At 34.5% G+C, this 27,116-nt stretch overlaps 1 protein-coding gene across 6 annotated transcripts in view; it reads left to right on the top strand.

Annotated features, from left to right (window-relative positions):
- CEP290 (centrosomal protein 290) overlaps positions 1–27,116 on the top strand; it is a 98,869-nt gene that overhangs the window by 19,363 nt on the left and 52,390 nt on the right. For 3 of the 6 annotated variants that reach the window (XM_069095116.1, XM_069095118.1, XM_069095121.1), the window contains exons 15-29: positions 3,867–3,967; positions 4,040–4,127; positions 6,415–6,518; positions 7,970–8,062; positions 8,435–8,519; positions 10,261–10,400; positions 12,529–12,693; positions 13,142–13,291; positions 14,557–14,672; positions 16,228–16,330; positions 16,440–16,670; positions 17,567–17,740; positions 18,141–18,252; positions 20,003–20,208; positions 22,572–22,723. In XM_069095116.1, coding sequence (XP_068951217.1) covers positions 3,867–3,967; positions 4,040–4,127; positions 6,415–6,518; positions 7,970–8,062; positions 8,435–8,519; positions 10,261–10,400; positions 12,529–12,693; positions 13,142–13,291; positions 14,557–14,672; positions 16,228–16,330; positions 16,440–16,670; positions 17,567–17,740; positions 18,141–18,252; positions 20,003–20,208; positions 22,572–22,723 — 2,020 coding nt within the window. Of the gene's footprint in view, positions 1–3,866; positions 3,968–4,039; positions 4,128–6,414; positions 6,519–7,969; positions 8,063–8,434; positions 8,520–10,260; positions 10,401–12,528; positions 12,694–13,141; positions 13,292–14,556; positions 14,673–16,227; positions 16,331–16,439; positions 16,671–17,566; positions 17,741–18,140; positions 18,257–20,002; positions 20,209–22,571; positions 22,724–27,116 lie in introns of all 6 variants that reach the window. The other 3 variants (XM_069095117.1, XM_069095119.1, XM_069095120.1) reach the window with 3 other exon arrangements.

Below are 27,116 nucleotides of genomic sequence, written 5' to 3'. Positions count from 1 at the left end.
AACTGCAATATTTTATTGGCATTAGCTCAGTCTTCTACTATTCCCTCAATAGGAGGGTGCCTGTGGGAAGCTATACTTGGATCTCCAGGAGTCATACCCCTTTTTTTGCCCTGTATCACTTCTTAGATATCTGTCAGCTCCATTTACTGCTATCCTTATCCAAGGACAGTTATTCCAGAATATACTAGTAGTTGAGTGCTCCAACATTTACTCCCTTCAGTAGCATATACTGACCAAGGGAAGTTCTAGATTCTCAGGTATGCTTTATTGCACGGATGTCCCAGTGCCTTGAATGACATAGATGATCATCATTCCTTACATGGGTTTTTGATACATGGAACCTATGGGATGGGGCATCTACATCAATGTTGATATTTCTTGGACATTAATGCATACTGAACTCAATACTTGGTCAACATTGCTACGTATCTCTGGCTGGTGACATCCCCGGGAACACTTGCTTGGAATTAAACTCCATATGCATTGCTTAAATTTTGTCAGTGGCAACCACCTGAAAGGGAAGAATTTTGGATATGATGAGTCTTACTATCTGTGAGGTTTCTCTTGGCAAATAAACTTGCTATCTGGTAGCCATCAGCCACCTAAACATACTCCCAAAACCTCTAGGTTGACATCAGTGGATCCAAAGGGCTTTTTTGGATCTGAAAAAACCCACACTGGTACATGTTGGCCAGACCCTTAAGGGGCTGTTCATATTTCTTTTGCCCCAAATATTTAAACAGAGTAGAAGCAAAACCCATTTAAAAATGTACAGGGATTGAATTTCTTCACGATATCTCAGAATGGTAAAGAGTCTAAGCAATGAAAGGTGATACTTTTACCAAAAAGAGGGTTGGGGACGACTTAAGTGGTCTTAGTATTTGTGAGAATGATTTCTGCATCTGTCAAGAGCGTCCTTAATAAAAACATCAACAGAAAAGGCTTCTAGCCTAGAGCACATCTTCATGGTCAGTATATCCTTTTGTGTCTTTTAGTTAAAAAAAAAGCATTCAGCATAATAAAACTAAAGGAGATCCTTTAAGGTATCTTTAGATACCTTAAGCTGCCTACATTAAAGTTAGGACATTCTATGATAAATTCAACTAGAGATATTCATTTAATGCTTCAGTATGTGCAGTATTGACTCTTTTCAATGGATCACATTTCTTCAAACAGAAGAAAATTTCCATGACAGTGGCATGATTCTCCACATCTTGCCCTTTGTAGAAGATGTTACATTAATTGCATAGTGCCCCAGAAAGCTACAAAGCATCCTTAGTGAAATCCATAGCCATTTGAAAATGGTTGATTTCATCATCCACACTGAAAAAAAGCAAAGTGGATGAAAAGCATATGTTGCTCAAATTGGTACATACAGGTTAATGTTGAGTTAGTTTATCTATATGTATTTTGGACAAACAATCTAGTTAGATGTGAAATTGTACACAAAATTGAATAGGGGGTTGGGATGGGTCTCATTTGGAAGCTGAATACTGTTTTCCATTATCCCCAGTTGTGAGAACCAAAGTTATAATGTAGTCTTGTGAATGCTACAGTCTTGGAAGAAAAAAAAAATCAAAATTCCTGGTGACCTAACTGGTAATGGAAAGATATTCAATGGACATATTTTGGCTCATCTCTTGACAGCTGTACTTAAATTGATCAGTGATCCTTAAACACTTTCTCCAAGAATGTATAGCAGATATATCTAGGCCTTGCCATCCTACACAATAGAGAGCCCAGCCAACATTCTAGGGACTTTACTTTCTCCTTACATCTCAGGCATAGCCCTTTTTCTCCCTGTTATCTCTTATCTTGGGACCAGATCATTTTCATTTTCAGTTAGATGTTCCCCCATGTTCAATTCCTAGTTAAAGTTCCTTATTTGTTATCTTATAGCCTGTCAACCCACATTATATGCCTCTGTATTGTCTTCTGTATGACACTCATTTTTAATTCTTTGAGACTATTTTGTTCCGTATCTTATAGCCACATAATAATAGTTCTAAAGTATGCATACTGAAAAAAAAAATGGTAGCTTGCTTATGAGGATAACTTTGGGCCATTAATGAAGATTTGCAAATTCCTGAAGGCAACCCAACCTACCATTCTCCTATTTAATTCTGGGCCTAGCTTGTACCTCCTGGCCTAGTTACATGCTGATGGATGACTTATGTTAGCTGCTAACAGCTACACTGGTAAATAATGTGGGATTTTTTTCCCATGAGGAGGTTAGAATATTGATGTGCAGTAATGTTCTCTTGTCCAGAGGTAAATTCAACCCATCAGAACACAGCAATGAATATAGGAATAAGTAGAAAAAGATTATAAAGCTATTGAAATAGTATGTGCACTTTCCTTGATAGGAAAGGTTTACATAACTTTATGTAAAAAAGTTTGCATAAAAAGTTGGATGATATGTTTATAAGTTTATAAGTTCAACCTTATAAAAGCTGAAACATGAAACTAAGGAAGATTCAGAAAACCTAGAAAACCAACAGAAAGCTCAGCAGCTTGCTTCAGTTTGCTATTTAGGCATCGGTCATTAAGTGAAAGATGCTTTGGCCACAGGAACTTAGGAAGATTTGGCATCTATGCTGATAGATGAGTGCCCATGCTGATAAAAACACAAGTCTTTTAGAGGAATACATCTCACTATAGCCTTTCAGGGTTGGTGTTCATTACATTAACCCTGAATTCTTATCCTGCAATATCTGTCCACTATACTGGCTGCCTTCTGTTGGTTGGTTCCACTAAGTGACTTCTGTTTCGGGGAGAGGCCAGGTCTGCCATCCTACATTTCCCTCTCATCTTTGCTTCTGACTTCACTTACCATGTTAGAACTTTTCAACAGAAGATATGTGAGCTGTCAACTCTATAAAAAAGTACATCATACAACTGGGACCATAGATATAGAGCTACAAGAGACCTTAGAGGTCATCTTATCCAGCACCTATATTTTATAGATAAAAACACCAAAGCCTAGAATGATAAGTGACTTACCCAAGGTTACACAGATAGGAAATAGTAAAGCTAGGATTGAAATCCAAAACTTTTTTAAAAAGCTTTAATTTTCTGATAATTTTTTTTTAATGGGGAATGGTGAATGAAAATTATCAAAATCAAAGATTGTTTTGTAGCATAAGCTTTTGTAAATATAGATAAGTGGAAGAAAACCCAAATTTCTGATAATGAGAGTTATGGTTAAATAAATTTTATGTTGCTGTAATGGAATATTGTACAATCAAAATCAGTACATATAATGAATATAAAGAAATATAGAAAGAATTGTTGAATACTGCAAAGCAAAAAAACAGAATCAAAGGAGAGAATACTTGTTACACCTTGTAAGAGGCTGAATAAGTAGGAATGAATAGACCTACAAAGAATGTTCCTTAGAGGAGGTGACTCAAGAAGTTTTAGGGCACTTTTTATGATTGATTTATTTAGGGGCGGCCAGCTGGCTCAGCAAGTAAGAGCACCAAGCCCCAGTATTGGGATGACCTGGGAATCGAATCCGGGCTCAGATACTTAGCACCCACCCAGAAATAACTGGCCGTGTAACCTTGAGCAAGTTACTTAACCCCAATTGCTTAAAAAAAATTTGATTTATTTAAGTGTAAATATTTGCAATGCAAGTTTGGCTATACTTATATTTAATACTGAATTTATAATTTAAGAAGGCAGTATTATATACTTTAGGAGAATTTTCATTAAATGTTACTATAAAAATTGGGGCACTTAATTTTTTTCAGTTGTTGCAAAGTTTCATTTTCTTATGATTCTAGATATATGAGACATTATTGTAACAGTTAGTTGTCTTGTTTGTTTCCATGGCAATTCCTAATTTTTATTCTTTATTTTAGGTCTTGATCCAAAGACTATGATTGATTTAACTGAGTTTAGAAAGAGCAAAAATATAAAACAGCAGCAGTATAAAGCTGAAAACCAAGTTCTTTTAAAAGAGGCAAGTGTTATGTTCAGAAATTTCTTTTCTTGATTGGCATAAAGTACAATATTAATAGTTCATATTTTACAGATTGAAAGTCTGGAAGAAGAAAGACTTGAACTGAAACAGAAGATCCGAAAAATGGCTCAAGATAAAGCAAAGAAATCGGGAACATTAGGTATAGTCATTCCACTTTTTTTTTTTTATTTGGAGGGGGGAAGGCAGGGCAATTGGGGTTAAATGACTTGCCCAAGATCACATAGCTAGTTAAGTGTCAGGTTAAGGTAAGTCAGGTTAAGGCTGGATTTAAACTCAGGTCCTTCTGATTTAAGGGCTGGTGCTCTATTCACTGTGCCACTTTGCTACCCTGATTCCACATTTATTTTTAAAGCAATCGGGGTTAAGTAGCTTGCTCAAGGTTACACGGCCAGTTATTTCTGGGTGTGGTGCTGAGTATCTGAGCCCAGATTCGATCCCCAGGTCATGCTGACAGTGGAGCTGGTGCTCTTACTTGCTGTGCTACCTGGCCGCCCCTGATTCCACATTTTTGAAAGCAGGACAGTGCATCAATATGGGACTGCAAATTTCTTTATGTGAAAAATATACTTTTTCCTCTTAGTTCAGAATTTATTAGAAGTAATAAAAATATGGCCTAATTATCCAGCATCTGTATTGTTAGTGTAGCACAGTTCTGAAATGGAATCCGATCACAATAGTTTTCTGTTTCTTCATCTGTAAAATGGGAAGATTTAACTCCATGATCTCTACAGTCCTTTTAAGCTCTAAATCTATTATTACCTTATGTAAAAAAAGACCACTCTGCCCCCCACCTCCTAAATGCCAAGTATGTTAGATTTTATCATTCTCCTAGGGGTTCCCCAGTACTCTTAAGGGGATAGGAGGGTGGTATCTAAGCTCTTTGCAAATGGTGCTGTGATGTTTTTTCTCCTAAGTGTAGGGGTAGATGGTCTCCTGCACTCTAGTTCCTCTTAAACATGAACGGATAAGCTTTCATATAGAAATCTTTTCTTCAAAAAATATAATCATAAATATACAGACTTACTCTGCCAACCAAACATAATCCTCCTCTCTTTATAATCCACCTCATCCTTTGGGGAGGAGAAAGGATATATACATAGCTTAGCTCAGTTCTAATAGAAGTTAAAATAAAGGGCTGAATCTAATATGCTTCATGTGAAGTTAAAAAGGCAGGGGTAGCAATCATGATCTCAGACAAAGCAAAAAGCAAAAGCAAAAATAGACCTACTTAATAGAGTTTAGTCAAGACAAATACATTTTGCTGACAGGTACCATAGACAAAGAAGTAATATCAAAAAATTTTTACATCAATCAAGGCCTCATTTCTCAAAGATAGGGAACCAAGTCAAATTTATAAAAATAAGAGCCATTCCCCAGTTGATAAATGGTTAAAGGATATGAACAGACAGTTTTCAGAAGAAGAAATTGAACTATCTATAGTCATTTGAAAAAAATGCTCTAAATCACAATTTATTCTCAAACTATGGGTCTTGAGAGTGGAAAAAGTTAAGAAGCACTGGATTAGAGAATTGCCATTTAAAGAATTGTGAGATAACACCTCACACCTATCAAAAACCATAAATGCTAAAAGGGATGAAGCAAAGTAGGTACACTAATGAACTGTTGGTAGTTGTGAACTGGTCCAACTGTACTGGAAAACAATTTGGAACTATGTCGAAAGGGCTATAAAACTTGCACATACCCTTTGACCCAGGAATACCACTATTAGGTCTGTATCCCAAAGAGATCAAAGAAAAAGGGAAAGGACCTACAGAAAAATAAGGTGCTTTTTTTTTTTTTTTGTGGTGCCAAAGAATTGGAAATGGAGGGGCTGCTCATTAATTAGGGAATGGCTGAACAAGTTATGGTATATGATTGTGATAAAGTACTGTTGTGCTATAAGAAATGATGAGAAGTAGTTTAAGAAAAAACATGGTGAGACTTACAGGAACTAAGTCCAAGTACAGTGAGAAGAACTGAGAGATCATTGTGCACAGTAACAGCATTGTTGTAAGGATGATCACCTGTGAAAGATTTGGCTCCTCTGATCAATACAGTGATCCAAGACAATTCCAAAGGAATTTTTGCAGTATAGCTAATGTGGAAAAATATTTTGCATGATTTTACGTGTATCATTGCTATCATATTCCTTGCCTTCTTAGTGAGTGGTGTAGGGAGGGAAAAAATTTAGATCTCAGAATTGCAAAAGGAAAGAATGTAAAATAATGAATTTTTTAAAATCCAGTAATCATAACATGTGGACACAAAGTCATGGAACAGTTGGGATATGCACAGGAATGAGGCAACACCTGTACCACTGAGCTCATGGATACATAAAACTATATCTAATACGAACAGTGTTATAATTAAGATTTCTACTTTTTCTTTGCTTCTAATTTTTTTTTTTACACATTTGGTATGAACAGCTGGTGACCTGCATCAGACCAACATCTTTAATCAGGAACTGAGAATGGAAGAAAGAAAATCTCAGCTTGTGAGCTCTGAAAATATTGATGACTTTAAATTAAAGGTAAGCTCCTACAAATGTCATTTAAGTAGAATTTGTAATAGACTCTGCTGAAGAGGAAAAGGGAAATAATGGCTGAAATTTTTTTCTTCCTTTGATTTTGTATTTTGAAAATTTACCCTGTATTTTTAATAATTGTTACTTTTTAGTGAAAAACTGTATACTTAATGATCGAGACATTAATGAATCATTATTTGCTCTGAATACAGATTAAAAGCTTAGATAAAATAGAATCAGCATATAAGAGAGCACCATGCAGTGATCTACAGTCAGATCAGAATATTCCGGAAAGAAGCATGATCTTAGAAAAAATATCAAGAAAAATTTCTCAAATGCTTCAGAGTGGAGATCAGCTTGTAAGCAGGCATCCTTTTGCCCATTTATCGAGAGATTCTTCACCTGTACAGATCAGACATCGCAGTTCGAGTCCAGAAGGCTTTACAATTAGACAGATTTATAAAGCACCATGTCTGCAGTCTACAAGGAATTTAGAATCCCTCATCGGTAGGCAGAGCCAAGAGGACCCAAATGACTACCTGTATGCCCTTTCTGATGACTCTCAAAAGCAAGCTTCCACAAGTCATCAGGCCCTAGAGAAAAATAGTAAAATTACAGTGTCAAGGAGCGCCTTAAACTTAATGAAACAAGATTCTCCTGCTGGACAGAGGCTGACACTTAGCCAGAAATCCTCCATTTTTTGTCAGTTTATTCATGATAGAACAGCTATCATGGAAAAGTCACAAATAGTGAAGTCAGAGGTTGAGCAACTTCCTACTTCAAAAAAGTTTTCTGGTGATAAAAATGATTTGAAAGATGGTATGTCAAAAGAGCACATCCCACTCCAAGGAAAGATTTTGAAGAGTAAGCTTCAAAGTAGCCTTCATACCACACAGTCTTGGCATAGTATAGCCCCAGCAAAATTGTCTCACCTAGATCCTGTTGAAAATCTTATAGAGCAGCTGCGGAAGGAACTCGTATTTCTTAGGTCTCAGGTGAGTTTCCTTCCACCAAATGTTCCAGTGTGTGGCTTAGATAAGATAAGTTCTTCTTTCATCTTCAGATGTATTTAACCAAGTTCCATCTGAATGCACTTTTAGAGCATTAAGTGCATGAAATTAAAAAAAAAAACCTGCAAGTTCCTTCAGATCATGTTACTTTTATTTTTGTTTATTTATTTTTAAATCAATTGGAGTTAAGTAACTTGCTCAAGGTTACACGGTCAGTTTGTGTGTGTGTGTGTGTGTGTGTGTGTGTGTGTGTGTGTGTGTGTGAAGTATCTGAGGCCGGAACTGATCCCAGGTCTCCTGACCCTGGGGCTGACACTCTTACTACACCACTTGGCCGCCCCAGATCATGTTACTTTTAAAAAGTGTTAAAATGAAATGTAAATTACAAAAAGCAACATAGAGTCAGCATAACTCAATGACTTGACTGTTCATTAAATGTTCCCTTAGAATGAGCTGATATTCCAGGATTTGTTGATTAAGGAAGCACAAAGCAGAGATGCAGAATTAGAACTTCAGAGGTGCAGGAGCCAGGCAGAGCAGGTAGTGCCAAAATCTGATGATTAAAAAGAGAACTCAATTGGACTAATATGTATGTATATATATATAAAAACATTCCTCGTAGTACTTCGGGGAGAATGGAATGTGTGTGTGTGTGTATGTGTATGGATGGGGGAGGGGGGGGGAGGCAGGGACAGGGGAATGAGTACTTTTATATTATCTTGTTTCTTCAATAATCCTTGTTTGTGGACCTCTTTAGTTGTGAGTAATGCTTAAATCGGTGAGTCTTTTTGTAATTATGTACTGTATTATTATGTATTAAGTTATGTATTATGTATTAAATTATGTATCAAATTATTTTCAGTCTAAAAATACAAATCACATTTTCGTTCATTCATTTTTCCCCATTGATAGAATGAGTATCTTTCAAAGGAACTAAATGAAAAGGAAAAAGATTTGGAAAGGAATAGAATAGTAATAACCAAGTTCCAAAACAAAGGTGAGTTATATTTGGGTAATATATTACATTATGTTTTGTTTTAGAGCAGCTATCCCATACTTAAGATAGTCATAAGAGAATGATTGAATAAATGGGAAAAAAAATTTTTTAAATTAATTAAGAGCTTACTCTGCTAAGCACTGTACATGAATTCCTCCCTCAAATTGCTTCTATTCTAAGATGGGGAGAGGACGTATTGAAGGGAGTAATGGTCAGGGAAGGATGATTTGGTCTGAAAAGTCACAGAATTGGTGAGTGGAACAATAAGATTGTCTAATGACCCCTCCTTCCTCGAGGCTATGATAATAGGGGAGATTTGATTGTTATTCTCTTTGCAAGAAGTGGGAAATGGGAAGGTGAAGAATGGTTTGGGTGAAGATATAGAGAGAAAACTCAGTGGCTTGCTCCTCCCAGGCATGATATCTGGTGGTTCCATTTGAAGGGTTAGTCAGTTTCAGGTGACCAGGAGGGAGATGACTCTGGGTGCTGTAGCATATTACGTTAGGAAGAGCATTGACTCTGAGGTCAGGAACTGGGCCTGCCTCTGTTACCTGTGGAAGCTTGGTTACTTCAGTGCTTCCAGCCTGTTTCCTTATCTATAAAATGAGGTCTTTGAGTTAAATAGCCTCTAAGTTCCCTTACATTTCTGGATCTATGATCCTATTATCATGGTCTCAGATTTAACCTGTTTTCAGATCAGAGCTGTACAGGTTAAGCAGGGGTTGAGGAACCTGTGGCCTCAGGGTCGCTGGTTCCCCACCCCTAACCTAACTTAAACCTTTATAAAGCCTCATTTTCCCTTCCTCTATAGTCCAGTTTATTACCTCACAGCCTCTCCTGTCAAGCTCAAGTGTCAAGATACTCAAAGCCTTTGTTTCACATGAAACTTTCATTTTTTTGGTAAATAAATATTTTTTAAGTACCCATCATGTGCCAAGCATTGGGGTACAAAGAAAGGCAAAAAGTAGTTTTTTGTCTTATGAAGTACAGAATCCAGCAGGGGAGTCAACATGCAATCAAACTATGTACAAACCAGCTATTAAATAAGATGAACTGGAGATAATCGAGACTGAGGAGGCTCTAGAATTAAGGGGAATCATGAAAAACTTACTAATTAAAACCCCATTCTCTGGAACTGAGAAAAACTAATTGATCCTATTTAATTTAGGAACTTTTCTCTATTGATTATTTCCTGTTTATCCTGTATATAGTGTGTCTGTACTGATTGGTCTGTTTGTTATCTCTCCACTTAGATTGTGAGCTCCTAGAAGGCAGGGACTGTCTTTCGCCAGCATTTTTATCCTCAGCTCTTAACACAGTGCCTAGCATATAGTAGCTGCTTTATAAATGCTTGTTGATGAACTAATTTTTTTCTTAAACTGTCAGATTCAGAGATACAGAGCTCCAGATAGGATCCCTATTTAGTTAGTCAATGTAGATAATCTCTTTTTAAAAGTTTGTGTTTTTCTTATTCTCATTTTACTCAAATGGTAATTTTCTATTAGTAACTTATGTGTTTCTATACTCAAATGGTAATTTTCTATTAGTAACTTATGTGTTTCTGTGTGAAATATTCTTATCATAGAGTCTCAGAGTTTTTAAGGACCTTAAAAGTCATCTGATTTAACCAATGCTTGAAGTATGAATATCCTTTATAGTTTATCAGTCCATGTTACTTATTAAATTTGCTGAAATTATGATAAATCTTTATCAAAATAGAAAAATGTATATTTAATTTCAGTAAAAGAACTTGTAGAAGAAAAAGCACAGCTTGAAGAAGGTTTGAAAGAAATATTGCAGACCATCAAAGAAATGCAGACAGAGCCTGGTATTAAAGGAGAAACACCTTTGGTCATCCCTAGTCTTGAAAAATTAGTTAATGTAAGTTTTCTTCATGTGAATGGATTTATTTTAGTTCTTTTAAGACTATTGTTTTTGGAAGAATTTCTCTTATCCTTTTGGACCTTACTGATCTTGAGAAAATAAGCATCAAACATGTGACAGTTAAATATTTTACATATATTTATTCCAGCACTGCAAAGGATTTCAGGAACTATTAGAATTAGTAAATTTCAGTAGTTTCCATCTTTGTCTCCCTCTTATCATCTTCTGCTGTTTCCTCAGAGACCTTCATATTCATGTGAAAAGATTTCTCTGCAGCTTGGTCATATAGTTTCTTAATCCCTTCAGTTTGAACAACATCTTTCTACACTGAATTGTCACAGAGGGATTAATGATCAGGCCTTTATATTACGGGAATGAGCTGCTTTCAAGTTCCAGAGTATAGAATTTCAATCCCTGATCCTTGTCTCTGCCCTTCTCTCACTCACATTTAATCTAAATCTTTGCCCTTGTTGTCACTCATAGACCTTTGACCCATCCCTTCTTGCCTTTTTCCCTCTCTGGCTTCATGTATGTCTATATTGGGCTTTGGGCACATGATCTCTTGCTTTAATGTGTCATTAGTGACTACCATGTAATTTCTTGTGCCTGATGTCCTGTTGTTCTTCACCTTCACCTCCATGCCTTATCACTTGCTTACCTTCACCATTCCATTCTTTAAGGGCAGTCATTACTAAGTTGCTGGAAACAGTTATGAAGTCAAGTTGCCTCAGATTCACTGTAGTCAGCCTTGTCTGGGTCTTGTTGCTACATCATAATACTCCTTCTTTATCCTTGTCAGTGCCCTATTTCAGCCACTATAGTTACTGTCCCATATCTTTTCTCCTCCCAACCCCAGCTTCATACTTGGGAGAAGGTGGGAGGCTTAAGTCTGGCTAAAAGTTAGCTCAGTGGCCCCATTCCTTATCTTCTTAGCATTGTCACTATCTTTCTCTTTCTCTGCTGTGATTACAGACGTCAGTAAGGCAGGCAACAAGCATTTATTACATACATACTGTGTACCACACATTGTGCTAAGTGCTGAGAATATAAATATAAGCAGAAAGATAGTCCCTGCTCTCAAGGTGCTTATTACATTGTAATGGGAAAAAAAGCTTAAATTGGGGGACAAGGAGAGAGAAGGAAGGAAGGTACTGAGCTCCAGGTCATGGGGAAAATCTTGAGGACAGCCTGTAGAGAACTATCACATAACTGGTCCAAGACATAGTTGTATTCTATTTTTCAAACATTGTAAGTGTGCACATTTGTGTATGTATATGCATTTGTGTTTATATGTGTGTTTGTGTATTTGTTTTATAATTTAATTGATTTGTTGAATTGTTGAACAATATTTCCATAGTCTCCTGTCATAGAATCTGATTTAAAAACATTTATTATTTAACACTAATTTTTAACATTTTTAACACACACATGCACACACCACACAATATACATGTATCTGTAAATATATAAATACTTAATGAACAGAGATACCTTATTTTAAGAACAGCTTCTAAGGTTGTATTTTATTCTACTGTTAATTTTAAAAAATAAAGTGAGATTTTAAGCATTTTACAGAAGTTTATTGTGTAAATATGAAGATATAGACAGTTGAAAAATAATTTTTTCAAAGGACTTTCTGTTTTCTTTAAGATAATCTGTAGATTATTCATAAAGATTTTATATAAATGGAAAAGTAGACATGTGCATGACTAATTGCCAGTGCTTTCTTGACTATCCAGTGAAAGTATAAAATTATAATGGATAAAAATTATAATAAAATTATGTAATATATAATAAAATAAAAATTATAATGAATAAAAGTATAATTTCTGATCTTTTCCATTTTTTTAAATCTTTTCCTCCGCGGTATCTTGAAAACTGATCCTTGAGTGCTTTTCAAATTTTGACACTTCAGTGTCAATGACAGTCCAGCTGAGTGAAGCTCATAGTCCAGTAGTGTATAAGATAGAGAATGATAATTAAATTCTTCAATTTTAGCATGTTATCTTCATTAGTCACAAAGGAAAATGTTCTATGTGGTTCTAAGAAAAAGATTATTATACCAACATCCTATCAATATTTAAATATTTATCTTCTCATTTAAAATGTATTTTTATCATGTTAGACTATGAATTTGAGAAATGCTGAAGGAATCTTTGATGCCAACCTACATTTGAAAGCCCAAGTTGACCAACTTATAGGACGAAATGATGAATTAAGAGAGGAGCTTAAAGAAACTCGGAAAGAGGCTACAAATTACTCTCAACATTTGGCAAAAGCAAATTTAAAGGTATGTCATTTGGTAAATAAAAAGTTAATAGGAAATCATATAAAGATTGGGTTAATACAGCTGAATCAGCATGAAAAATATGTTTTTAATTTTTTAAAAAACAGCCACAGATAGGTACTTATATGGTAATTTGTGAGAATATTGTTTCTTATTATTTATTCCTTCTGAGAAGTCAGAAGACATTTATATAAATAGAAATTGGTCAGTCATTGGTCTCTGAATGTGAAAAGAAAAATGTAGCTGCATTGTCTTCACCTACATAGAAATTAAAGTATGGTTTTAATTCATTTTAGACACTACATTTGCATATCTTCTTTCTCTGATAGGTAGGAGAGTACAATGGGAAGTGTAGCATCATAGATGTAAAGCCTAATTTTTTTTTTTTGCACAAAACATTCTTACTATATTAATTGAATTTAAAAATTTTTTCTTTCTGGTTTGTTTTTAGATGGAAAATCTTGAAAAAGAAATTTCTCTTTTACGGAAAGCACAAGGATCAAATATTGTTTTCAGAGGAGTTGACCTACCAGATGGGATGACACCATCTAGTGCAAATATAATTAATTCTCAAAATGAATACTTGATATATATTTTAGAGGTAGTTAAGTTTAAGGTTAAATCACATGATTTCTATTGTTTTTTTTTTAGTGTTAGTACACAATTTGGAGATTCTTTAACTTCTTTACACAGGCATAGATTAGTAAAATATTTTTTTTTTTGCTTTTTGGAGGGGGAAAGGTAGGAGTTGGGGTTAAGTGACTTGCCCAAGGTCACACAGCTAGTTTTGTGTCGAATATCTGAGACCGGATTTGAACTCAGTTCCTCCCAACTCCAGGGCCTGTGCTCTATTCACTGTGCCATCTAGCCGCCTCCCAGATTACTAAATTTTAATGTACTTCACCAACAAGATGCAGTTCATCTTCCTCAGGTATATTCAGTCTCTCTTGACCTTTGAGCTACCCATGGGAGAGTGAGGATAGATTGCAGGATAACAAATGTCTGCTGCAAAGGGAGCAGTAGGAACCAGAGAAGAAGGAGGTCAGAGGGAGCAGAGTTTGCCTGACATCACTCCTTAGGTCAGTGATGACAGCTGTGTATTGCCAAGTCCTTGCCAGACACAGCCACTATGAAGAGCTTTTTAAATAAAAACAATTATTCCTTCTGGCCTCTTTCCATTAAAAAGGTGAAACAAAGCATCAGTTAACTTCATTGTCTCTGCAGCTTACTGAGGGTCATTCTTTTGAAGACTCTGTTTTTCCTCAAAATGGAATAAGATATTGACCTGGGGAAACTAATCTGGCTCAGATACTTAGCACCACACCTAGAAATAACTGGCTGTGTAACCTTGATTGCTTTAAAAAAAAAAAAATGGAATAAGATAAAATTGAGCAGCCTGAAAGGAGAAACTTTTCATTATTTTATTTAAGGAGTCTGTTTAAAAGCCAAAGAAAATTATTTCCCCCACTCTCTATACTATTATTCCCTTTCACTAATTTATATCATGAAAGATTGGACTCTTTTCATTTATAATTATTATATATTATAATATTGTATAATTATATTAAATATAATACCTTACAATAACTGTTCCATTAAGTATAATAACTGTAACATCTATCTTCTTGTCAAGTAGTAAAAAAGAATTTATTTTCCGAGTTTCTGATTTTAGTGAGTAATGTAAAAAAGTGACTCTAAACACATTTTTATTTGATCATTATGGGAGTTTTGCAAGGCTGTACCTTCAAGTTTAGATGGCATCAGTATGAGAGAAACAGAGAGACAGAAAGACATTTGTTGGTCAGTTGGGCTCCTGATTACCTATGATTCTGATTTTGTCATTCTTATTTCTGATACAACTTTTAGGAACTAGAAAATAAAGAACAAATGTTAAAAAAATTAGAAGATTCACTTGAAGAATATAATAGGAAATTTGCTGTCATCCGGCATCAACAAGGCTTGTTATATAAAGAGTATCTAAGGTACAGTTAAGGAACTTCATAGGGGAGCTAACACAAACTTGGCTGACACAAATTTTTAACTTAGAATTAATGAAATATATTAGTATTTAACATATTCAGCACTTAAAATATTAATTTGCTGTTCATCTGTGTTAATGGATTATTTTTGTGTATTAAGTTTTTTTTTAACTTTTTGTTACTTCTAGCATAGGTAAAGTGTCTATTTTAATTAGAATATGTTATTACTCATGGTGAAATTAAATGAAATTGATACTTAAGGCAAATAACTTGTTTTGACATATTTGCATGATCTACAAAGGTTTCTTCCTTCAAAGATGTGCACATGCACACACACATACACATGCACATGTACACACACAAATATATAATAGTGACTGCCATAAAGAGATTAGTATCTTACTGCTTTCTGTTTTGTAGGAAAATAAAATATATAATAGTGACTGCCATAAAGAGATTAGTATCTTACTGCTTTCTGTTTTGTAGGAAAATAGACTGTTTTCTTCTTTGCTGTCTGTGATGGCCATTTAAAAGAGCCATCTCTTTCCTTCCTACTAATTATTTTCTAGTCCTTTTGATGGGGTACCTGGGGTCTAGATCAATTTGTGAAACCAACTTGTAAAACCAGTCTGTGACTTTGTAACTGCACTTTGTTTTGTAAAGTTGTAACTGCAATTTGTCATTTCCCACCCTTGAGATCTGCCCCTTCTCCCTATCCCACACTCCACCTAGGCAACACCCTGTGACCCCTTTTGTTCTTACTTAATCTCTTGATTTCTTCCCAGGTCTGGCCCACACCCTCCTTTATCTTTGCCTTTTGTCTCCTTACCTACCTTGACCTGGCCCAAATCTTATCTAAACTATCTATTCACATGCTCCTCTTGGTCAGCTCTGACCTTTGTCTATGCATTGAGGCCCCTCCAGTCAGGTCAGCCCTGACAATGGCAGCCCTACCCTTTAAAGGTAAAAGCTTGTACCCCTCTCACTTGCAGGTCCCCTAAAGGACTCTTGCCCACTGTGATGGCGTAATAATAAACTTTCTCAACTCTAACTCCAAGCAAAGCTGAGCTGAATTCTTTCCAGAAGCCCTTGCAGGTTTCCTGGTCTTGGATGGGATCAGGGTTCCTGCTGAACCTATTGGGATCCCGTCCCCCCATCACTTTCGGGTATAGATTTTTTTAAGTAGATAAATATTTAGCTTTAAATTTTAGGATTAATTCAGATTATTGAAGGTCTTGTTATTTCAGGTGAAGAGTATCTGACCTAATGTGTTCTCATCTTAGGTGTAATCTTTGAAAAGTTTTGAAGTATGATGAATCATTGGTCAGAATAAAAGTAATTTAATAAAAATCTTTTCTACCTCCTATCTATCATAGTTTCTAGGATACTAAGATAATGGATTTTGATATTTGGAGTGATCATTCACCTCACCATACGCTGGACCTCTCTGTGTTCTTTTCCAAAATTTATAGATCATCTGTAGCCTCACATGTTGCTTCATCAAACTAAACTTCTTAATGGAATACACTAGATTTTGGTTGTTCTGCTTTTTTTTTAGTGAAAAGAAAATCTGGCAAACAGAATCTGAAAAACTGAGAGAGGAAAAGAAAAAGCTTGAGGATCAAGTGGAACAGGATGCTATAAGAGTCAAAGAATATAATGTAAGTGTTACACCTTTCAGAAATAACTGGACAGAAATAACTGAGGAGCCTTTCTGAATGGCTGAGGGCAATGAGGAACTGAAATCTTTGTTACTTACTTGTTATGCAGAACTTACTCAATGCTCTCCAGATGGATGCTGATGAGAAGAAAAAACTTCTTTCTGAAAATAGTAGGAAAATCAGCGTCTTACAGGTTAATGAAAAGTCCCTGATAAGGCAATATACCACTTTACTAGAAATGGAACGCCATTTAAGAAAAGAAAACAGTAAGCAGAAGAATGAATTGATAGCCATGGAGGCTGCAGTTGGAGACAGAATTGGCCATTTGCAAAGGTTTAAGGTATATGCTTGCTCTTGGATATTTTTCCTCAGAACATTTCATTTAAGCTCTAGATTTTGGAATTTCTTGAATTTATATTAGACTTACAATAAAGCAAAAAAAAAAAAGAAATCGAGTGAAAATTTTTAGTTTGTTTTGACATATTAATTTAAAGAGTGATGTGTAAGATTGTCACCCTTTAAACCAAGATTTTAAAATAATTAAAGGTCCTAGTTGAAAAAGAGAATATTTTTTTTTATCCCATTTACTGTATTAAAGGGATTTTGAGACTCAAGAAAAGTGATTGCTTTCCCTTTTTGCACTAGAGTGTTCAGAGTCTTATAGAAGAACTAGTTCTCTTGAGAATCTGGAAATTTTCAAGTATAACATGGTTTTGGCAAGGAATTGGATGATTATAAAACATTTCATGTAGAAAAAAATAATGGAAATTATGCCTTTTTCTCTCCAATCCTGATTAATCCAGGTGCATGGTTTTTGGGGCTAGATGGGGGAAGAATGAAAGGTAAATAAAAAGAGAGTATTTTAAAAAAGAAACCAATAAATGGAGAAATGTCCTGGAGAGATTTGTGCCAATACACTGTCAGGTAGAATTATTTTGAGAAAAAGTGTCAGTCTTGAATCAGACTGACACTTTTTCTCAAAATAATTCTACCTGACAGTGTATTGAAATTAGAAACATTTTTGAAAATATTAGAATGTGTTTCCTTTTTTAACATAAAATGGGACATGCCAAAGAATTGTTTTGTTAAAAGTTAAATAAAAATTCTCTGTTTTTTGAAAATCTATTCTAATCTTTGATTTATCACTGCATAATATAAGTTTTTTTTTAAATGGAAATCAGGTCTATCTTTAAAAGAAACAGTTGAAATATAATATTGTTACTCTTATTTACATAGGAAACAACCATTTTCAGGATTGCAGCTCTCCAAAAACTGATAGACAATAGTGTTCCTCTCTCGGAACTCGAATTGGCCAATAAGCAATACAATGAACTAACTGCTAAGTATAGGGACATGCTGCAGAAAGATAATGTGCTTGTCCAGAGAATGAGTAGTTTACAATTGTTGGAGGTAAGATCATATGGTTCTTCATTCTCGAAAAATTAGAATGAGCTTTTCTATAAGTATTTTTTTCTTCTTAGAAATCTTCGAGATTTTGTTTCCTCTGTTTGCAAGGGATTCTTAGGGGAATTTAACAAGTCCAAATGCATTAGGTTCAGCAAGTAGGGGAGAAAGAAATATATGCAAATAATCACAACATGAAACACATGATCAAAACCATAAGAGGGGTTCAGATAAGTAGATATAGGAATTTAAAGGGAGTGAGCATGTTCTGCTGAGGAGGCAAGAGAGGGTTGCATGGAGGAGAGGACACTTGAAGTAATGTTAGCAATAAATGGTGGTTATGTTGTAATAATTGTATTGTTGGTCTGAATCGTTCTTTACTCAAAGACATTTCTCTCTTCTTCAGTGTGAAAATACATCCCTGAAAGAACAGATAGATACTATAAGTAAGGAACTGGAGATCACCAAGGAAAAATTTCATACTGTAGAACAAGCATGGGAGCAAGCCACTAAACTAGGCAAGTCTTTTCTCATGGAATGAATATGATAAAATGCTCACTATGTTGTTTAACCTTCTTGTGGAATGTGAGTTTAAAATGAAGTGTTCTTACACAAGTGAAATAGTGATTGTCTGGATCGACAGTCTTATTGTTTGAATTATATATATGGTGGTATCTTTTTCTGCAACAAATGTACCACATTAATCCTTATGGTAAGGAGGTCTCCAGTGGGATGAATTTCTTTTTTAGAAACTTTGCCTTTTAGGAAATGAATAATGGAAGTATCTGCCATTTTGTAGGGGTTTTTTTTTGTTTTTGTTTTTGTTTTTTTCAATTTGGCCAACACAAGTTGTTAATGTTGTTGAAAGGGTCATATTTACATACAAGTCACAAATTTTAGGGGCCTATATTAGTCATGAACTTGCATTCTTTCAGAACTTATTTTTCCAACTTCTAGCTGCCTTGCAGCTATTCACAGGTTTTTTTTTTTTTTTTATTGAGGGCAATCACAGTTTTATTGTCCATAGCTAAGACCTGCCATCTTAGTATCTCTGGCAAGATTACTGATCTAAGAATCTCTTTCCATCTGTGAGCCTTTCCTAGTTGCCTGAGTTGGTTGGTGCCCTCTCCCTCCACAAATTACCTTGTGTAATTAATTATGTTAGCCCATGTTTGTGCTCCTGCCGCACTGAGCTAGCCATAAACTCTATGATTCCAGGCATGGTTTTGGTTCTGCCTTTGTGCAGCATCATGGATCATTAACAAATGATACACTGGGGCGGCCAGGTAGCACAGCGAGTAAGAGCACTGGAGATCGAATCCCGGGCTCAGACACTTAGCACCCACCCAGAAACACCTGGCCATGTAACCTTGAGCAAGTTACTTAACCCCAATTGCTTAGGGGCGGCCAGGTGGCTCAGCGAGTAAGAGCACTTAACCCTGATTGCTTAAAAAAAAAAAAATGATACACTGGAGTCATTTAACAAATATGGCCAGTCAGGGAGAACCTTCATTTTCTCCATTCATATCCAGGACCAAAATTAATCAACTTAATAATATAGCTTATTATCAGAGAGTATAACTGACTGGTTTTTCCCATAAATAGATTAAACCAGTCATACTCTCTGATAATAAGTTGTATGTGTGTAGTGTAAAAGAGGTTAAGTGCATGCAGGATTGAAAAAGGAGGTGTTTAGTTATATAAAAAGAGTTAGAAATGAAGTAGACAACCCAATTGCCATGTTGGGCCTCATGAGTTCTTAAAAGTACTTGATAAGGGCTCCAGTACCATGTAGGGCAGAGTCAGCTTTATGTAGGATTTACAGTGAGACCTGAACAAGATTCATGCAGGATGAGAAGACAGAGCAGAGCTATAAGCTACAGCAGAAGAAGGAACTCCCATAAAATATTCTGAGAGCCTATTTAAGCCAGCTCCAGCACTCTCCTGCTTATGAACTTAGGAAACCATGTCACCTCATCTGTAAAATTAGTCTCACAACTGAGAAATAAAGCTCATGACCAGATATTTACAGTTTTTTTTAATATAATATTGATCTGGATTGATTATATGGCATTGGCAAAATATTCCACAAATTAGAACTTTAGTCAATAAGATCTTAAAATCAAAGGAATTGCCTACATCCAATGTGGATGTCACTATTAATTCACCCTATTTGTCTCATGTCTGCCTTCTGTCATATTCAGATGTTTGCTTTTTGACTTAATTTTAAAATGCCCTTATTGAATTTGAATTATTTTTTGACCACAGGTAGTGATTTGACCATGGATAAAGCTCAAAAAGCTATAACAAACAGTGAGATTGTTTCCATATCTAAAAAGATTACAATGCTGGAGATGAAGGAACTGAATGAAAGGCAGCGTGCTGAACACTCTCAAAAAATGTATGAGCACTTAAGGGCATCATTAAAGCAAGTGGAAGAACGTAATTTTGAACTGGAAACCAAGTTTTCTGAGGTTGGATATTCCAATTTTTATCCGTTAGTTAGAGTTGGAAAAATAAACCCTTTAATTATTAGGCATCACGTGCCTAGGCCAGTCTTTAGATTGTCTCAGAAACAGCAATATAAGATAATTCCTTTATTGTTAGGTATTGAGTGTGTTTGAAATCTGAAATTAATGAGTAATCCCAAAATAACATTTATGTTAGCTGTAGTGTATGTCCTTGTAGTTAAGTGCTTGTCATTATAAGTTGTGTAAGGGATACGGGGAAGGAACAGGGAAGAATTCAATCTTTCAGTCTCTACTGCAGTTAATTTCCCACTAGGGATGAGTTTAAAACTTTGAACCTAATCTTTGGGGCTTCTAAAAAGTAGTGGAGTGAGTATAGTTCCCCTTTTAATCATTTTAATCATTTTTTTATATCTTATTTATCAAATCAAGTCATATTAAACATTAACAACCATGTGATTAGACACACAGAAAAGCATTACATATTAACACATTTTTTAATCATAATGCTATATGTGTTTAGAATTAGTATGTTTAGGGGCGGCCAGGTGGCTCAGCGAGGAAGAGCACCGGCTCCAGTGTCGGGATGACCTGGATCAAATCCGGGCTCAGACACTTAGCACCACACCAGAAATAATAATAACTGGCCGCGTAACCTTGAGCAAGTTACTTAACCCTGATTGCTTAAAAAAAAAAAAGAATTAGTGTGTTTTTAAAAATCTATGCTGACATGTGGTATTTTTTTTTTCAGATTTTACCCACATTTTTGTTAGTGCCCATTGGTGAAATGTTTTAAATTTAAAAAAATTTTCACAGCATATTCATCTCACTTATCTATCATTTCCATTCTGTGCAACAACTAGTGAAAATGGTAACTCTTCCCTATCATCCAAGTCAGGATCTAATGAGGTTTGTTTAGATCTAGAATCAGAAAGTGAGAGGTCAATAGGTCTAGACACTAAGCATAGAAAAATTTAGTTTATAAGTATGTGCACAGCTTAATCTCCATTATTATACTGTTAAGATTGAGATAAAATGCAATGCCCCTCAAAAATTACCAGCCATAATGAAACTCCATTTATTGGAAATTTAGTTTTTTTCTTAAGTTTTGCTCCAAATCATATGAATTAATATTTACTTACTGAAATTGAATGACATTTAAGTTGGGAATAGTATTGGGAATTACGTAACTTTTAAATGTTTAACATAAATAGTTCTTTCTTTAACTGCTATTAAAACAACTAGCTCTCATCCTGGCAACCAGGAATTTGCAATTGCAAAGCAACCAGGGCCCTCATTTCTGCACAGAAGAGATGGAAGGTTTTTCCCCCTCATTTCTCTTTTTTTGGGACCAGCCTTGGTTACAGTAATTTCACAATGTTCTATTTCTGTTGTTTTACTGTTGTTGTTATTGTTTATCTTTCATCGTTTTCACCATTGTGCATGTTGTTTTTTCTGGTTGTTTACTTCATTTTTATCAATTCATATAAGTTCAGTTTTTTCTGTATTTCTTTTTGTTCATTATATTCATCATTACCTACAGGGCAGTAATATTCCATTATTTTTGTGCAGCCTAATTTTATTAACCAATCATCCATTTATAGGCACCTTTGTTTCCAGTTCTTTTCCTTTGGAAAAAGGTGCTGTTATAATGTCTAGGGAAGAAACCTGGCACATTGGGTAAAAAGATTGGCTTTAGAAACAGAGGATTGGGATTCAAATTACATTTCCCATGTTTGCTACTTGTGTGACCTGGGACATGCCATTTACCTTCCTTGGACTTCAGTTTCCTTATCTGTAATCTCAGAAGGTTGAATTTAGATGACCTGTGAGGCCTCTTCTGGTTCTAGCTATAGGATCCTGTGGAGGTGTGTGTGTGTGTGTGTGTGTGTGTGTGTGTGTGTGTGTGTGTGTGTGAGGCTTCTTTTATGATATTTATGCCAAAGAACTAGTACTGGAATTGATGCTCTTAGGTAGTTTGAGATTTTTAGAGAGAGAGAGAGAATTGTGAATAGCTGTTGTTTGATCTAAAAGGTATCCAGTGAAATATAGTTAGATACGTGTTATAGCCACACATGCACTTAGAAAATAAACCTCATTTGTTCCCTTCTGAGCTCAGGCCTTTTGTTCACATACTTAGACAAATCATAAGAGATAATTAAAGAAGAGGAAGCCCTATTCATGTTGGGTCTTTCACAAAGTGGAACCAGAAGGTAATTGAGATGCATATTCTGTAAAGGTTAATGAAATTTTTCAAAAACATTTTAGTAATGGACATTGGAATGGGGTTAAATTTTATAAGGAGAAAGAAAGGAAAAGATGCATAAATATGCCAAGAGCAGCTCTTTTAGTTGTACATTTTTTTTTAGCTTACTAAAATCAACTTGGCTGCACAACAGCTGGAACGAACATTGAGAGATGAGCTAGCTGAGAGTGTGAGTAAAGAAGTAAGTGATGCTGATAAGCAGCGGATTCTAGAGTTAGAAAAGAGTGAAATGGAATTGAAGGTGGAGGTGTCCAAGTAAGTACTTTAAGTCTTTATCATCATCTACATGTCTTGGTTTTAATTTGTAAAAATGATGGTCTTTTAGTCAAATCATTTCTTTACATGAGAAAGGCATTAAGTGGCTTTTGAAGGTAAAAATCTGCTATTTCTTAGAAATCTTTTTTTAAGTTCAAAGTATTCTTCATTTTTATTTATACTTACACCTGTTAATCTTGTTTGGTTTTTACATTTAAATATAAGAAGATAACGAAAAACCTTAAATCTTTAGAAAATAGAGTTATAGAGATATGAATGTATCAGATACATTTTTCCTATAGGGCAGAAAAGTTTCCTTAAAATGTTTTTCTAACTGATATTATAAGCATATAAGTAGTGTGTTCAGTACTTGAAGTTGAGTAAGAAATTTGGGTAAGGAACAGGGAAGAATTCAGTTTTTCAATCCCTACTGCAATTAATTTCTTACTGGGGATGATTTTAAAACTTTGAACCTAATCTTTGGTTCTAAAAAGTAGAAGAACGAATGTAGCTCCCCTGTTTCCCTTTCAATCCTGAAAACACACACATATATACACATACATTTTTAATAATCTTTTTACATCTTTTTTATCAAATTAAGTCATATTAACAGTGGTGGAAAATGTATCTTGAAGAATTTTAAAATCACTAAAGAATTTAAAAGGAAAAGTGGCCGAATACTGAATCCTGTAGGTATTTTCTGAGATTTTTGAGAAAATAAAGTATGGTAGGGACTGTCTTCTTTCAAAAAAAAAATAGTAGAAAATGCATAATTATTAGGAGATGCCCTAGCCAAATATTATGTCGAACAGCTACAAATCATCTGGAGACTTTGATTTACTAATGAAAATAGAGCCTCTTTAGAGTCTTAGCAATAGTATTATGTAAATGTTAATTTACTTTTATTTGTAATTGTAGTATTGCAGAAGTAATTAATGCTTCAGATTGACATTGTAATGGATGATTTCTAAATTCTTTTGTTCTTGTTATCTTTTTGTTTGTTTTTAAGTTTAATTAATTTATTTTTAGTTTACAACATTCAGTTCCACAAGCTTTTGAGTTCCAAATTTTCTCCCTCTTCCTCTCCTCCACCCTCCCCCTCATGGCAGCATGTGATCTGATATAGGTTCTACAAAAACCTTCACATTAAACATTAGTCAAGTTGTAAAAAAGGATTATAACCAATGGAATGAACGAGAAAGAAGGAACAAAACAAAACAAAAAAGAGAAAGAGCGAGTAGTTTGCTTCAGTCGGCATTCAGACCGTAATTCTTTCTCTGGATATGGATAGCTTTTTCCATCATGAGTCCTTTGGAATTGTCTTATAACCTTGAATTGCTGAGATGAGTGCAGTTTCTTGTTACCTTTTGTATTTTTTAAACATTACAGCCATTTCTCAGATTTTCTCTTATTGAATCTTCCCATCAGAATTAAAAAACAAAATGAAACAGTTAAACCAATCCAAATGACAAAGCCACCATTCTTCTAAGAGAAGGGAATTTATGTTTCATTCTCTATTCTCTGAAACCAAGATTTTTTTTTCCAGTTAATCAACTTTCAGATGTCTTTTATTCTTGTTTTCATTTCTATCTTTGTAGGTATTGAGAATATTCTTCTCTTGTTTCTTCTTTATTCATTTATATCACTTCATTCACTTCAAATTTTTCTCTGAATTGCTTACATTTATCCTGTCTTTTGCTTCGATGTTTGTTTTGTCATAATCTGATAGGTTCCCACTCTATTCCTGTTTTTAAAAAAATTACTACTGTATGAGTGCTTCTGTGAGTATTTTTAGTATGTATGGAGCTCTTCTTTCTTTCTTTGACCTACTCAAGGTATAAGTCTAGTTGTGGGATGTCAGTTAAATGTTACAAAAAGCTTAGTAACTACTTGCATAATTCCAAATTGTTTTCTGGAATCAGATCAATTCATAGCTCTGCCATCAGTGTATTAGTGTTACTGTCATCTCACAGCCTCTCCAGTTTTGACAATTTTATTATCTTTGACAATTTGATGAGTATAGAGATGAAACTTCAGAGTTTCAATTTATATCTGTATTATTTGCAGTATTTTTCCTGATAGTTGATTATTTTATCTTTTGAGTATTCTACTCATCCACTTACTGCTTATTTATTATGAAGTAGCTTCTAGTTTTCTATGCTTATGTCAGTTCTCTTGCACTTTTATTAGAAATATTTGATGCAAAGACTACCTCCCACATCCAAGAATCAGCTTTTCTTCTTAAGTCTAGCAGCACCGATTTTATTTGTGCAAAAGCTTTTATATTTTATGTGTTTAAAATTGTTTGCTTTCTCTTTTTTATTGGAGCAGGATAATGTACATAGAATAATTAATTTTGAGTAAGGAAGACTTGGGTTCCTATCTCAGAAACTTACCAGTTGTTTGATGACCTTCAGAAAGCCACTTACAGTATTTGGGCTCAGTTTCCTCAGCTGTAAAATGAAGGTGGTTGGACTCAATTACCCGAAAGGTCCTTTCTAGCTCTAAATCTATGATCCTAGCAATTCCTAATTCCCTTTTTTCTTTAATGATTCTCCCCCTTTTTTTTTCGTATTCTCCTTTTATGATGTCTTTTTATGTTTAGGCTTCATCTTTTTGGAGTTTATTGTGGTATATATTGTAAAATACTGGTTTAAATATATGTGCTGACAAACAGCTATCTAGTTTTATTAGTAGTTCTTATTAAACAGGAGTCTTCCCCTTACTTTGTGATCTTAGGTTTGTCAAACACTGGGCTACTAAATCTATAAATTCACTTTAGTAGAAATGTCATTGTCATATAGATAAGACTGCTATGACCAGGGATCTTCTCTTCAATTATTTAAATTATGCCTCATTTTGTGTCTTTTTCTTTTCTATTTAATGTTTCAAAATTACATATTTAGTTTGTTAATCATCTGTGTCAGTAATTTATGTTTCTAGAAAAAAAAATTTACCTTGAGAATTTCTTTACCTGGATCTCAGAAATTTTGGTCTGTTGTCTTGTTATCATAATAGTAATTGTTTCTATGATTTCTTCTTTAGCCTGTTAAATTTTCTGTATTTTGCTAGTGTTCCTTGTATTATTACTATTTGGTTTTGGTGTTATATTCTGTACAGGTTATATTTCTGCTTTTTAAAAAAAACCATTTATTTACAGTTTTTCTGTGCCCTAATAAATATATTTTTGCAAAGGTGCCATGTTGTATGGATAAATATGTATATTATTTAGGGATTCTGTTCAGAAGACTACAGAAATCTCTTAGCTTCAGATTCCCCCATAGTTTCTTCTGTTTAAAAAATTTTTTTTGTTTACTTTTCTATTAGATTTGTCCAACTCTGAGAAAGGAATATGTCATCTGTTATTGAGTTACTATCTATATCTTTTTAAAATTCAGTTAATTTTTCTTTTGTGAATTTAAATGCTTTGCCATTTAGTACTAACATCTATTAATATTGATATTGTTTCATTGTCTGTGACTTCTTTAAGTGCTATTTATTTTTCTTGTTTGTCTCATATTGTGAATTTTTGGTTTTGCTTTGCTTGCTAGCATGATCACAATTCCTACTTTTATGGATTTACTTGATGCACAGTAACTTTGTTCTAGCCTCTCATCTTGATTCTGAATGTGTTTAACCTTTTAGATGTGTTTATTATAAGGAATAGATTGTGGGATTTTGTTGTATTATCCATTTTTCCACTTTATTGAGTTATTTGATATTTAAAGTTATGAGAGTTATGTTAGAGTTTTCTTCAATTTATGTCCTTAATGTTTTTAAAATATTTTAAATATTTCTTTCCTCCCTGACACCAATACTTTATTTTTACAATTAGTTTTTTTTTAAGCAACTTTGACATAGTCTTATCCCATAGGCTTCCCTCCTTCCCCTTCCTACTCTCATTTGTTAGCCCTTCTCCCTGCCTTGGAGATTTTCCGTAAATCTTGATTTTTTTTTTCTTTCTTTTGCTAACTATTTCTTCCCCTCTTTATTTTCCCTTCTCCCCTTCTTTTTCTTACCTTAGTTAATTTAAAGTTTCCTCTTCTTACGCACAACTTCTTTAGTTTCTTTGTTTTCTTTTTTCTATCTTTTATTTCTCTTTTTTTTTTTTTTTCTTTTTTTTTTTTGAGGGCAGTTGGGCTTAAGTGACTTGCCCAAGGTCACACAGCTAGTTTTTGTGTTAAGTGTCTGAGGCCAACTTTGAACTCAGGTGCTCCTGATTCCAGGGCCAGTGCTGTATTCACTGCGCTACCTAGCTGCCCATTTTTCTTTAAAAAAAAAAAGATTGCTTTGTTTTCTTTATTAATTCTCTTCCCTTTCTGCACTGAAATTTTATACACTGATTTTTGGTCTTTATTCTTATTTATTCCTCTTTAATCTTGAGTGCCTTCTA

Source organism: Petaurus breviceps, unplaced genomic scaffold (assembly GCF_028583685.1).
Source record: "Petaurus breviceps papuanus isolate PSGF00001 unplaced genomic scaffold, PetGlider_PUasm1.0 225, whole genome shotgun sequence".
In the NCBI taxonomy this organism is placed as follows: domain Eukaryota; kingdom Metazoa; phylum Chordata; class Mammalia; order Diprotodontia; family Petauridae; genus Petaurus; species Petaurus breviceps.
The sequence above is the reverse complement of the archived record's forward strand: the minus strand, read 5'-3'. Positions and strand labels throughout refer to the sequence as shown.